Source organism: Labrus bergylta, chromosome 7 (genome assembly GCF_963930695.1).
Source record: "Labrus bergylta chromosome 7, fLabBer1.1, whole genome shotgun sequence".
NCBI lineage: Eukaryota > Metazoa > Chordata > Actinopteri > Labriformes > Labridae > Labrus > Labrus bergylta.
In genome coordinates this window covers 24462934-24476656 of record NC_089201.1, presented here as the reverse complement: position 1 = coordinate 24476656, position 13723 = coordinate 24462934, and the positions used below count along the sequence as shown (strand labels likewise).

The 13723-nt window shown below is 39.3% G+C and overlaps 1 protein-coding gene across 9 annotated transcripts in view; it reads left to right on the top strand.

Moving 5' to 3' along the window:
• Positions 1–5905: 5905 nt before the first annotated feature.
• tjp1b (tight junction protein 1b) overlaps positions 5906–13723 on the top strand; it is a 52144-nt gene continuing 44326 nt past the window's right edge. For 3 of the 9 annotated variants that reach the window (XM_020658188.3, XM_065957110.1, XM_065957108.1), the window contains exon 1: positions 5906–6629. In XM_020658188.3, the coding sequence (XP_020513844.2) occupies positions 6478–6629 (152 nt within the window). In that variant the 5' untranslated portion in view covers positions 5906–6477. The remainder of the gene's footprint in view (positions 6630–13723) is intronic. The other 6 variants (XM_020658129.3, XM_065957111.1, XM_020658120.3 and 3 more) reach the window with 4 other exon arrangements.

The window sequence follows — 13723 nt, the reverse complement described above, 5'->3', positions numbered from 1 at the left end:
TTTCCCCATCCTCTAATGATTTGCTGTGTCGTACATGCCTGATAATGACGAGGCGTAGTGTCTGATTAATCATGAGAGCTCTTTGAATGGTGCTCTTGTCAATGGGAGGTGACAGGGTGCGTTGCTGGTCGCTTTGTAGGAGCGGGGCTCTGCTCTGATGATTCTATTAGCGATGTATTAGATGAGTGTTTACTGGATTCAAGAGCACACTAACAGGAAGCAGTAGCCTCAGTGCCATTGGCAGCCAAGACGGAATAGGCATTTTGCACACAGCTAACCATAAAGCCTTTCAAAATGTGTGTTTTCATCAAGTTTGTCCCCAACAGTGACAGGAATCCTCATTTGACAAAGATCCACAATACACTCATTTACACTCTCATAAAAAAAAAAAAAAAAACAGGAACATGAAAAGGGATTGTTAAAACAGCCACTGATTAAAAAGACAGGTGAACATGCGGTGTCTCTTTTAGATTAATGAGATTGGTCATGGCGGAGGGAATGAAGGATTCCCTGTAGATATTTTATTGGCCGCTGGGACCTGGTACTGTCTGTCTGATGGCAGTAACTGAAAGGAATGGTGGAGGGGGTGGGGGGGTGGGGGGGTCCTCTGTGATGAGGGGGTCCTCTGTGATGAGGGTGGCTTTCCTGATCACAGAACAGTTTAGAGCTCAGAGAGAGAGGAGGCTGGGATGAGCCAGTTATTATGCTGGCCTGATTAGTAATGCAGGAGAGGTCCGTTGTACCAGAATGAAATGTTTATGGGGAGAATGAGCTGTAAACCAGAATTCAAATGTCCATTATTTGTTTGGAATCCTTTTCATTTCAGTTTTTCCTCTTAATATTAGGTTTTTAAAAATGCATAAAACATGTCTCCACCAACAACACCGATTAGGCTCAGAGAGCTCAGAAGCAAGAGGTCACATACACAGACAATACAGTCTTTGAAGCATCGGTGGCATGTTTGATTCCCAACCTCGGCCCTTTGATGCATGTCTACCACACTCTCTCATTCTCATTAACTGTCTCTTTTTAGCGTTCCTGTCTTTAAAGAGTACATTTTTCGCCATAACATAAGAATGTGTTGGATAGATAGATGGATAGACAGACCTTAATTGTCATTGCAGTGCACAAGTGTAGTACAACATATTTTGATGGCTGTCCTTGCGGGTGCAGATTGCATGAAAAAAATAAAAATAAAATTTGATAAATTTGAACAAATAAATAAACCAAAACTCAAAACACAATATTTCACATTGCACACTTCTTAATAATGTAGAATGTTGCAGATGCTGATAAAGTCAATTAAGCCCTACCCAAAACACGTTTTAGTATGTGTGCTAACAAACTGAAATTCTGGAGTAACACTACATTTACAGTACAATTCGTTTATTTTCTTTGGACCAAATTAAAAACAGGAATCAGGCTGTAGAAAGCAGAAGATGTGTTTTTTTTTTTTTTAACTGTGGTTTCTGTTTGTGGGGTTATTGATCATGATCATGATCAAACTAAATGTATTTCACAGCCCTTGTTGCAATACATGATTTTGATGACCTGTTCTTAAATAAAACCTTCACAGTCTCAGTAGTTAGTTAGATACGGTTAGAAGCCTTTTCACTGCAGGTACTGCATGAAAGAGTTTTTGGACATATGAGCACTGGATGAATTTAGGTCCCTTAATGCCCTGAAGGCTTTTCTACTTCCATTCAACCAGAAGTAACTAGCTGGCAACCACAAAAAGGGCTGTTTCACATTTTAAAAAGGCCGGATGTTCTTTCTCTGTCTATTATGTCAGACTTTGGGGCAATGGCTGTAACTTGTCAAATACAAACAGCTTTATAAAGTAGGATGTTCACTTTAAAAATACTGTATAGTTATTCACCACTGATTGACCTCTGACTTCATTTATCAGATGTTTTATTTTACATAACTACTCTATTAAACATGCAGCTTGTATGTTTACCCAATACCTTCCAAAGAGAGCTTCACACTGTCAGTATACAGCAAGTGAGCATATAATACACTGTGCAGGATATGTTCATACAGAGTCATGGGTTCATACATTTTTAGCAACATCAGCCACAGAGGGAGTTGCTCCCTTGACACTGACAGTATCAAAGCCAGGCTGTTCATGTTTATCCGTACAGTGGAAATATTCTGAAGGACACAACAAGCGCTCAATTCAATGTCTGATTTTTAATTAACAAACTAAATAATCCCTCCATCAAGTAAGCGCTCATGTAGTGTCATCTTGCTCATGGAAGACTAATCTAAAATCCTCCGTTTGCGTTTAGTCTGTGGCCTCCTCAGACCTGCTGTTTATACTCTGTGTTTAAGTCTGTCTGCTCTGATGGGAGTGCGGAGTGCACTGCTCTTCTCAGGTGAGAAGGCGGCTCTCTTCTTTAAGACTTCAAAGTCTAGACTAATCGACTTACTCTGAAGCTTAGAAAGGCACCAGTGTGTCAGTCTATTGACTGAAAAACAACCCACGCCAGCCTCTGTTTGCTGCTGATGACGAGTGGAGCGGGCACAGTTCACTGAGACGGAGCGGCTGCGTGCTGCACTCTGTCAAGCCAAAAACACTGAATCACCCAATCATCTGAAGTACAACTGAGGATATATATTTTCTGTGGGAAAGCATTAAAATAACAAACTTTTAAGAAAGACTGACAAAGCTAAAGCAATTAAATATAAAATATAAAACCCTTGGAATTAGATTGGCCTATAAAACACATTAAAATAACATATAAAGTTACTATTTTGCAATCTAAAAAACAATCAAAATTTACAAACAAAATTCATATTTTTTTAGCCAACAAAATAATATGTTTAAACATAACCCAGGGTCTTACAATTGGAGGGCAAACGTTAGAGATAAAACAAACAAAAAATGGTTAGGTGGACGAGGACAATTATCAATAAAAAAAAAAAAAAAATGAAGATGTTAAAGCTCCTGTGGGGAACTTTTGATGAAGTCCCAAATTTGGCGCCCCCTGGTTGAGAATCTCTGCTGTGAAAAAAAATGAAAAAGGCCTGATTCAATTTAAAACTGTCTGACACCTAACCCTCCGCAGTGGTTTAAAAATAAATATCAGAATGAGTCAATCTTTATGCTGATGTTCTTTCTTGATTTTGTAGTACTCCTCACATAAGCTTTAATATGTCTTAGTAGGCACCAGGTCAGGGAGGGGTTAGGCAGTGAGGGTGAGGGACATAAAACTGGCAATGTTGGGCAAATTTTTGATCATTCAGCATGAGACTGATGCCACCAATTTTCATTTAGATGTGTCTGAAAATCATGAATTTTACTTAAATTGATACAGACAATATTTGTTCCTCTCACCTCTGACACTGTCTCATTTCATGTAATTGACCTGCCATGTTTCCTAGATATTTGCTGATGCTAACTTGTAGTTACAGCTGATAAAAAATTTACTTGGTGTTACAAATGTCTGTGTAAAAGTGAGATCTTCATTCAACATTCTCCATGGTTGTCCAAATTGTTGCATCTAACAAACAAATTGTTTGGAAACTTTCTTTTTTTTCCGTGATAGTATTCTTCAACAGTCTTAAGACATATGTATAAGGTTAACCATCTGCCATTTTCTAACACACATAACGAAAGAAAAGCTAGTAATTTCATTAAAGGTCTGTGTAGGGTTTTCGGATTTTAATCAGACACTTAGTGACATCAGCAGTAGACATCCATGATATTTGGCTGACCTGCTCATTTAAAACAGAGCCAGCTTTGTCTGACTTTAGAGGTTAACAGTAATCACAAAGCAGTTTAACAATAATCTTGTAATGATGTTATTCACTGTACTTTCACCTTCCACTTACACTGTTTGGAGATAACAGGGTAGACAGGCTCCATGCCATATGAGATTAAAGTCTGTTGTGTATTGGAAACAACAGTTTTTGAAATTGGCTTCTTAACTAAATGTTTATTAACTTGAAATGTGCTGATGAAGGAAATGATGTGCAGCATCTTACAGGCCAAGCCTTCGGTTGCATCATATTTCCACCAAGAGATGAACTGGGTTTACCCAAAAGACATTTTAAATATCTTATTTTAATTATCTTCTTATCTAAAAATGTTATGATCTTTAACTTTGGCATCACAGCTGACACTTTTACCAACAACAGTAGGAAAAGCACAGGTGTCACTGTTATTAACAAGGACCTTGTTGTATTTAAATGTTCAAAGAAGCATTTAATTATTTATAATTTTTACTGGAGAGGTATTAGTGGTAAGCTGGTAAAAGATGCAGTAATACAGCTACTAAGCAGTGTTGACTACAACTGATAATCAGCGTAAAAATAGCGATATAGGCTGACGTTACTCATCATTTCAATCCAATTCAACCTCAGGAGAACATCACAGGACTCGACTACATCTACTGATTTAAAAAAAAGTGTTTAGTTCTGAGGATTTAGTCCGGCTCGGAACAGGGGAGTTTGTACATCTCATCACTAGAACCTCCATTTTTGCTGTTATATATATATTATCATATTGCTGTTGGAGTTTCTTCACCTGACACTGCTCTCCAGAACATTGAATGCCCCTCTTGTGCATGCTTCCGTATCTTTTTGAGTGGTGGGGGGTTAGGGTTTTTGAGTGGTATCCAACATTTGACAAATATGCTCATCTGCCAAAATGTCCATAGAGGCATCTGACCTCCTTGCTGCTCCAAGTGAACCCACTATCATTGTGTTGGTATGGTAGTTTAACTCACCAATGTAAGTTGGCATCTTAGAGCTGTCCCTTAATGCAAAGTTAACTAGTAGGCATGGTATGGTATTTATTTACGCACGGGGAAAAGGAGGTTGTGACGTAACGGCCCAAGGACAGTCCTGCTTTGGTGTGTTCTTAGGCCCGCTTTACAATATTGCAATATTGCAGACCCCAGGGAAAAATGCAACAATTAGCGCTTTCACACTTGCACAAAACGCCTGAAAAACATCTTCAGGATGAGCTGCATGTGAACACAAACAGCCACAAGAGTTTCTCCTGCCAGACCCCTGGTATTTTTTCTGCAGAAAGTCCAAGTGAGCTGATGTGAGAACAACAGAATATAATCAGGAGTATTCACCTCGAGCAAGTGAGAGGGTGGTGACGTTACCAACCAGCGCAATCTCCATGCATGTAATCAAACTGCTTCGTATTGTTTTCTGTTTCCAGTACTGTATGTCGTTCTCTTCTCCTTTGTCGATATTGTGGCTCCGTCAAACTACACATAACATTCATATAATGGCAAATATTTTCATTATAGTGTTGGATTGTGGACTCTGTTTGTCTGTCCGCCGCTTCTGAATCATTCTTTTTTACGGAACGTCTTGCCTTTTGTGTCTATAAACTACCAGTCATAAAAAAAAAAATCTTAATTTACTTTTCATCCAGATTTTTCTAACTTGACCACAGAAACAAGTCAGATACAGCCTACCAACTGAATCATGATTTACCTTGCCAAGACAAGAAACGTAGGCTGTAACCTTCAAAAAATGAAAGACAGCATAAATGCCAAATGTTTTACGTGTGTCCTATTTTTATATTGAAGTTTGAAAATCTATGGTTAACCGAGGTAGTGGATGGAAACATGCTTTTGTGATTTATTTGCAGTTTTGCTGAAAATTAAGTGTAGAGTTTTACTACGAACAGAAGCAGCTAAACTGAATTCAGCCATCATTAATCAACATTTTTACGCCCCCTGTGACATCTCAAAATGTCTACTGTTAAGAAATTACTATTTGTAGAAAAGGACGTGTGCACCATACCCCCCCCCCCCCCCCCCCCCCCCCCCCCCCCCCCCCAAAACACGAGCAGGGGTGTTAGTTACGCCCCTGTTCACTACTGCTTCCAGGAAGTGTTGTGCACAGACTCGACTTTGTAAATAAACCGCCGTTAACAAGTAGGATTAAAGGCAAACTGTGGACTTCCGAAACAGATGCTACAAATGAGCACCTCCAAATGAATCGCTCCCTCGCCTCCCTCCTCCTCCTCCTCCTCCTCCTACTCCTCCTCCTCTCCCTCCTCCCCTCCTGCACAGTCGCTCCCTTCTGACTACACTGTACACACACTCTCTCCCCTACCTCACACACACGGACGCCTGGACTCTGCAGCGTTTTTTAAAGAGTGTTTTCCAGCCCCGGATAGGAGGGAGGAGGCAGGAAGAAGGAGATCATGCCCAAATCCTGACCGTATTTAAAAAAAAAAAAAAAAAAAGAAAAAGATATATATAAAGACACTGACAAAAAAAAAAAAAAAAAAAGGTAGAAATCGGATGGATCCGGGGTGCTGTCGCGCGCGCTAAAACACGGTCAGAGTGTCATTGCAGACATGGGTCGCAGCGGTACGGCACCTTTCGCTCAGCAGCTCCTTGGGGAGTGTTTTCTCTGTCAGTCCTTCAGCGCTGGAAATGGCGTTGTGATGCTGAGCATGGAAGACGCAGTGGAGGCGGATGCCAGGAAATAAAGAAATATATGGTCACCTGTGCTTTTCTTTGGGTTGGATTTTTAGTAGCGGTGGACAGTACCATGGTGAATTATCAGAAATACATTACTGTAATGCAGCTGGCTCTGGGGGTGACCGCCTCCAACAAAGAACATTGTCTTCCACCCAGGAAGCGTATGTGGTGAGTATGAATCTTGGTGCGGATGATGATGATGATGATGATGATGATGGTGGTGGTGGTGGTGGTGATGATGCAGGTTGGGAGGAAAATAGAGGAGCCGAGCTGTTTCCTCCCTCATCTCGTCAAATGATGGTACAACGCGAGCGCTTACTCTAAAAAAAAAACAGTCATTTAAGCCACTGCAGCCGGTCTGCACCATGTTCAACTCATCTCAAACCTACACAAGATGTATTAAAGGCAACAACTCTGAATGCTATGATGAGTGCGAGCGCGCGCGCGTGTGTGTGTGTGTGTGTGTGTGTGTGTGTGTGTGTGTGTGTGTGTGTGTGTGTGTGGCAAGTACAGTGGCTGGATCTAAAGCTGTGTCCTTCCTCTCCATCACTTTGTAAAGTTGAATGCGTAGGGATGATGTCATAGCTCCATAGTTTCTTTGCCTCCAACTTCTGCTTTACAATGAACTACACGGCCTTCCTCTGCACTGCTGGATATGTCACCAATCAAGCTAACCATGTGGGGAAACCATCACTCTTCCTTGTCTCTCCTCCTCCTTGCTGTGTGTGTGTGTTTTTTTTTTTTTTAAACTAATAAATAAAATGTAGAAGCATGAAACATGATCCTCTACTTGCTTTGTGTCCTATTTACACCTCTCATTAAACATTTTCTACCATTCCTCTGCTCTCAGCATGTGTGTTTGTGTCTCGTCTCCACCTCTCCAGTGTCCTCATTACTCTGTGTGCCTGAATGATACTAATGCAGTGACCACATCGCTTCCTCCTCCTGTGGCCTTGTTCATTTGTTTACTTTAAGACCTTTCATTACCTTTTTTCTCAGCTTTAAGCAGGTTGCTACACAGGCTGCAACGTGTGTGACATAGTATCCCTAATTACAGCAGGATTACCATCTTGTTTGAAAGCAAAGCTGGTTAATTAGGAGTCAATGGGCTCAATGGCTCCCTGATAGGAAAGTGTTTCCTACAAACTGTATTGCATTGGATCATTTACCCTCATAATGCAGTCACACTGGCACAGCTCCAGCTGTGTGAGAGGCTTAAACTGTTATCATCAGCCCTTTAAAACCAAACTTTAAACCATTTCCTGAGCCGTCTCTGCCACTGAAAACACCAATTCTGAAAATCTCTGAGCATCATGTTGTCTGGAGTAAGATTATCATGATCAGAGGAGATTTAGAGACTCACACAGACACAACTTGTATTTCATAACATGAGGGTAATTCCCTCCAAATTTCCGTTTATTTTTTTTTAAATGGTATTCTCAGCTATTTTTGGACTGTTTTACAAAAAAACAAAGCCGCCATCTCTCCTGTCACTGTAGCCTAAAGTGCTACCATGACCTCAGCCGGGGTCACGCTCGTACCATATATACAGCTTCTTTTTTTCTTAATGACTCTGTCTCTTCGGCTAATCATATTTCTTAGTCATCCTCTTATTAGCCTAATTGACCCCCCAGGAGGAGATAATGGGATTACACTGAGACAAAGGAGTCCCTTCATGTTTCTTCTCTTATTGTTGTGTTGATACTTACCTCTCCATTTTCATGTCGATTTGGTAAAGAGTTTCTTCTTTCATTCACAGCAGTGCACGGATATAAAAAGCCTAAACTGGTTATGTAACTCTGGGAGAAATCTCTGACCAAATTGGACGGAGCGTTTTAACCAGCTGGAGTGAAAAGCAGAAGTCCACACGATGGGGACATAAAATGAAATGAATATTAGTATCGTTTAGCAAATCTTTCCACTGAACTTTTGAAGAGCCCAATACATTTTTACAACTTTAAAGCAGGCATTATTTTCTGTTTATTTACACATTGTCGTCGTTACACTTGATAATGGCGTTATTTGTGTAATTAATAATTCTTTATATCACCACTTCATTACGTTTCTTATCAATATCATTTAGGGAAAAGGCAGCGCACATTTTTCAAATGTATCTACACTTACACTTAATGTTCATTATCCCTGAAGCAATATTTTTTAATAATTAATAATTATTCTCCGACAAAAAATTACTGGGATGCATCACCTGTCTGTTGATAATTTGTGTTTTTACTACTTTTCTTATTTCATAATATCAAGGTTGAAGAGGCAATGAAACCCAAGTCGAAGAACATACAACTTTATTTGTTGAAATGGAGATCAAATTTGAAAAAACGCTGATTTTTTGAGAATAATTTACCTTTACCTAACGTTGGTATAAAGAAAACGTATAAGATAAAGGGGTTCATCAGCTACAGTTTAATCAGGTATTATAGCTTATGTGAAATATAAGATGCGTTATCTGAGATTCATGCTCATGGTCAACATTTGTTCTCATTATCTTCATTTTTATTGTCTTTTTTTATTGTCTTCATTAACATCCGTAGAAATGACAAGAATAGTTGTTGATTCATTTAAAAGTATTATAGCAAGATACATTTGTGTATTTAGCATTTCTGTTAAACCTAATCAATGCTTCACAACTGCAAAGCCCTCCTTAAAAAAATGATAAAATGACAATAAAATAATAGTATTATGCAAACAACATAGAAAAAGAATAAATGTGGCTAACAGGAAAACTAACAGGATGTAAACCAAATCATGACTAATTACACAGCACAGTTGATTACAAGACATAGGTAACATAGAAAGGAATAAGGGTTCATTTTGAAAGTGTTAGAAATACATAAAATAGAAGAAAACTGTGTCCTGCTGATCTCAGTTTAGATCTGTGACACCATACAGTCCGATGTATTTTCAGTCACTTTAGAAAGTAAAAAAAAAAAATCACTGTTATGACTGTGATATAATTTGATGTGCCGTGCAGTGCCCTCGTTTGATAGGCTCGTTTTGTTTGGTAATACCTGTGTGGAGTCCTTGTAACGCATGAAGTGTCTGTACACCTGACTGATGTTCTGCGCTGTGACATTGACGGCTAAATAGCTGAACTTTGTCACCAGTGTGGGTGAGTTTCAGGTCAAGTACAGCAGCACGCTTTGACACCTCATGAATCACAAAAAAAGATTTCTATAATGATGAATGTGTGGCGTTACTGTAAGCCTTGTTTGGTATATTTCTCCCTATTGAAGCCGTAATTCATTTTCTTACAAACATCTGCCTTTGTTATGAGAAAAAATGGCCCTAATCTTTTCTCTGCATGGAGAAAGATAAGGGCCATTGGTTGAAGTTTTTCTATAAAATTAAATTGATATCTTAATTATAGTGACCTTTAGGATCAATAATGCTCTATATTCAGTCATGCTTTGAGCCAATGCTGAAAATAAAACAGATAAACACCACTGAAGCAGAAACTATCACTTGAAAATAAAAGGCTGTTTTAATTGTTTTAAATCCTTAACTACTATACCAACCACTGTCATGTTAAAGCCTCCAAAACATGAAGATTTATTGTTATTTGCGCTTGATATAAGTGTCAAATTTTTATAAATATCAGAGTTCGTTCTCAAAGATTAACTAAAAAAATAGTAACTTGATGAACGCTTAGTTTAATAGGGTTAGCTCTAATATGAAAATGATTTAAGACACGGCATATACGGCTAGTGAAAGAAGAAATCTTCTTAAGCAGAGCATGATGGACATGTTTTAAGATAAGTTAATCCTTTATCATCCCCCCAAAGAGAATCAATATTTCCGCAGAATTAATGTAGGTCCCGATAAAGAAAGAAAAGAATCCTAAGAAAGTGTAGACTCCACTGGCAGAAATACTGTTTCAATCACAAGAAAAGGCCTCGTTGCATTTTTAATACAGAATTTTAAGTATCCTGTTTTAAAGGTTGCTCTTTACATAATTGCAGCGCTAATTCTGTCCCATTTTCTGCTCAGAGCTGCTTGCTGTTCTGTTGATCTCACAGCGTGTGGCAGCGAGATTACACATCTCTCTGACCGGACACTTACACTAACTGAGAAGCAAAAGCGTGCACCATGTGCATCCTTTTCTCCCAAAATTAGGAAGCAGCAGAGCTCTGCTTGCCTTTGATAAAGACTGGATAGCAGCAGCAGCAGCTCTCTAAATTAGGATTAGTCTTCTGCAAACAGATGTTCCTCTTGCCTACAGTCTTAAAAACCCACTCCCCCTGCACACAACCAAGATTAGCATTAACCTGGCTTAATGAACTTTACACTCTGTTGCAGGCCTGCAGGGATAATACAACAGTTCACAGTTTATGTAATATGTCCTCTTATTCTTAACATGCACCTTTTCTCCAAAGCAGAAAACAAACACAGGCAGATTATGTGGTTAGGCGCTAGAGATAACTCATTTAGGCTTTGCCTTTTGCAGTGTGTGTGTCTCTATGTGTTTTATTATGTCTGTGTATGTGTCTGTAGCAGACGCTGATCAGGATTGCACTCCCTGTTAAGAGTTATATTAGCGGTGGCCGAGATGGGAGGAATGAAGCGTAACATTGCCTATTGACCTGCTGATTAAGCAATAGCAGTTATTGCTCGAACTAATCGTACCTGATGGCTCCTGGAGGCAGACTGAGAGAAAAGGCTACAGAGGAACAACATAAAGTCCTGCAATTGAGCAATGTGTGTGTGTGTGTGTGTGTGTGTGTGTGTGTGTGTCCCTCATCCTTCCTTTTAATAGCATCAGGCATCTGTTTGACCTTAGCTTATCTGTGAACCACGTTATCACACTGTAGTGGGCTGTGCAGTCCATCAGGGTGTGCCTTAGCACAAGATCTTATTCCATTTCCCTTTTGACCTGTCTTTGTTCAGAGGCTGCTGAAGGTCCAGGATTTTCCCAGTCAGTCACAAAATCTGACACAAGGAGACATTTATTGTACTGTGAACTCGCCACACAACAAGCAAAACAGCAAATAAAGGAGTGAGGCTTCTATTAAACCCGGTGTGTGCATGGCTTCTATTTAACCCGCACAGCAGCTGTTTTCCTCTGAGGCCGTGTTCAGGGTGGGCAGCCAAACTCATTTTACAATGTTGAACTGCTGGCTGTGTTTAAGGGTTGTTAGTGGTATAAACATACAGAATGGGACTGATCATTATAATATACTTGCTTCCAAAGTGATCAGGAACTTTAAAGACAATATACAATGAAAATCCTCCATGACATGGGCCCATATTTTAAGGTGAGACAACACATTGTGTAACTTAATTAGCTACAGTCAGACACTGTTAGCATTTACAACGTCTTAGCTAACATAAGCGTATGATGGAAGGTGTTCCTTCTACGTTATTGAAAACTATCAAATGGTTAATTTATCTTCAGACACTTCCTAACTTACCTTTATTTCAGCTAGGAAGTTAGTGAATGCTGTTGTTGTCTAAATGTACGGTATGCTAGCTCATGAATATGTCGTTTGAACTTATAATAGAGTCCATTCAGATTTTCACAAGCACCAATGAAAGGAAAATGATTTGCTATTACTGACTTTTATATTATAATTTAATTTGATTTTCAGCAGTGCAACGTCATGCTAGCGCCTGAGTGTGGGTTCGGAGGACAATGGCAGCTGTGTGAATACATTGATTTAAATGTTTCCTCAGTCTTAACACAGCTATCTGAAATAAACAGATCATTCAAAAAAAAAAAAAAAAAAAAAATCCTGCGCTGTCCTCACAATAACATTATGTTGTACCGTATGTAGTATTGGTCACAATGACTAAAAAGTGACCAAAAAAATGTTCAGGGTTTTTTCTTTACCTTCTTTCTTTTTTTGTCCCTTAAGACACATTTTATGAAATTGTTCTTTCTTGTTATGTTTTTTTAGCGTCATGTCTCTTCATTAAATAAATGCTGGGTAAAATGTGCTATAACAACAACAACAGTAGCAAGAGTTAAGACAAGACTAAGTCTGAGGAGGTTACTGTACCTGGCCAATAAAAAGTCTGACAACAAACCGCGACCTGAAACTACTTCTTCTTGTTTTCCCATCAGATATAATGTGTCACGTAGAGAACTTTAAAGGAAGGTGTTTGTACGCACATGGGGAGTTTTCTAATTGCAGGGCATTTGAAAAACAGCAGCAAGGAAAAGAAGACGAGTCTGTACGCTTACATGCCTACTCGATGCCACAGAAAGTTTAATCTCCACAACATTTTCACACAATGGTCTTCATCAGACGATAGATTTTGTTTGGAGAACTTAACAGCTGCTGGACGGGAAATTGTTTCTACTTTTCCGAGCCTGGCGAGCTGCTTCCCTTCATTTCCCCTCTTCGTGCTCAATTAAATGCTGCTTTTCGTGTCTGTACTTTTAATATGGAGCTAATCTTAAAGATTGCTTTATAATTAGTCTACGGATATGAAAGTCAGTCTTCTCATTACCTGCATAAAATATATTTAGAGAATGTCAAAGTATTTCTTCACAAGTATGCCACATTTTGAGAGATAGTGTTGTTAAAAGCTATTTTTCCTCTACATACTTTAAAATGATTGTTCATGTTCATCTTTGCCAAATGCTGCCCTCTCAGCGTTATATAAAGCTATAACCATGATAAAGTGTAAAGTAGATGTTCAATTTTAATCTCACAGTTTTATGTATTTTGACAATCCTCAAATAAAGCACTCACACCTGCATATTTAATATCGAACAAGGAGACATCACAGGAGCGATGTGGGATCATACAGCACATTATATCAGAGCTGCACAGTTACTGGCACGCCGTTACAATCTGCCTTTGTAGCCTCAAGTGTTTTGGCTGAAATCCATATTAGAATCAACATCCAAGAAATTAGGCTGTGAATGCGCTGGACTGCACCGGGCCTGCCATGCAGTCCGAGCAGCTTTTCTCATTACTCATGTTTGCCATATTGTTTATGAGAACAATCCGAGGTCGCTCGTAATCGACTGCAGGTATTGCAGAGTGCTTTTACCTTTTGCATTCGCAGCCAGTAAGCACCTCACACCGCTTCAGGGCGACTACTGAGGTAATGCAGAGAGAAAATGGATAGTGATGTTCTTTTTCTGCCCATCTCTGTTCACTCTTTTCTCATATAATTTCCCCCCGGCTGAGTCTCCAAACCTCAGGAGCTCCGAGTGCCTGCTGCTGAGCGCACTAATGGATATCTACTATCCCTGAGCCACACTGTGTAGACAGGATTTTGCCTCATTGAATATTGTG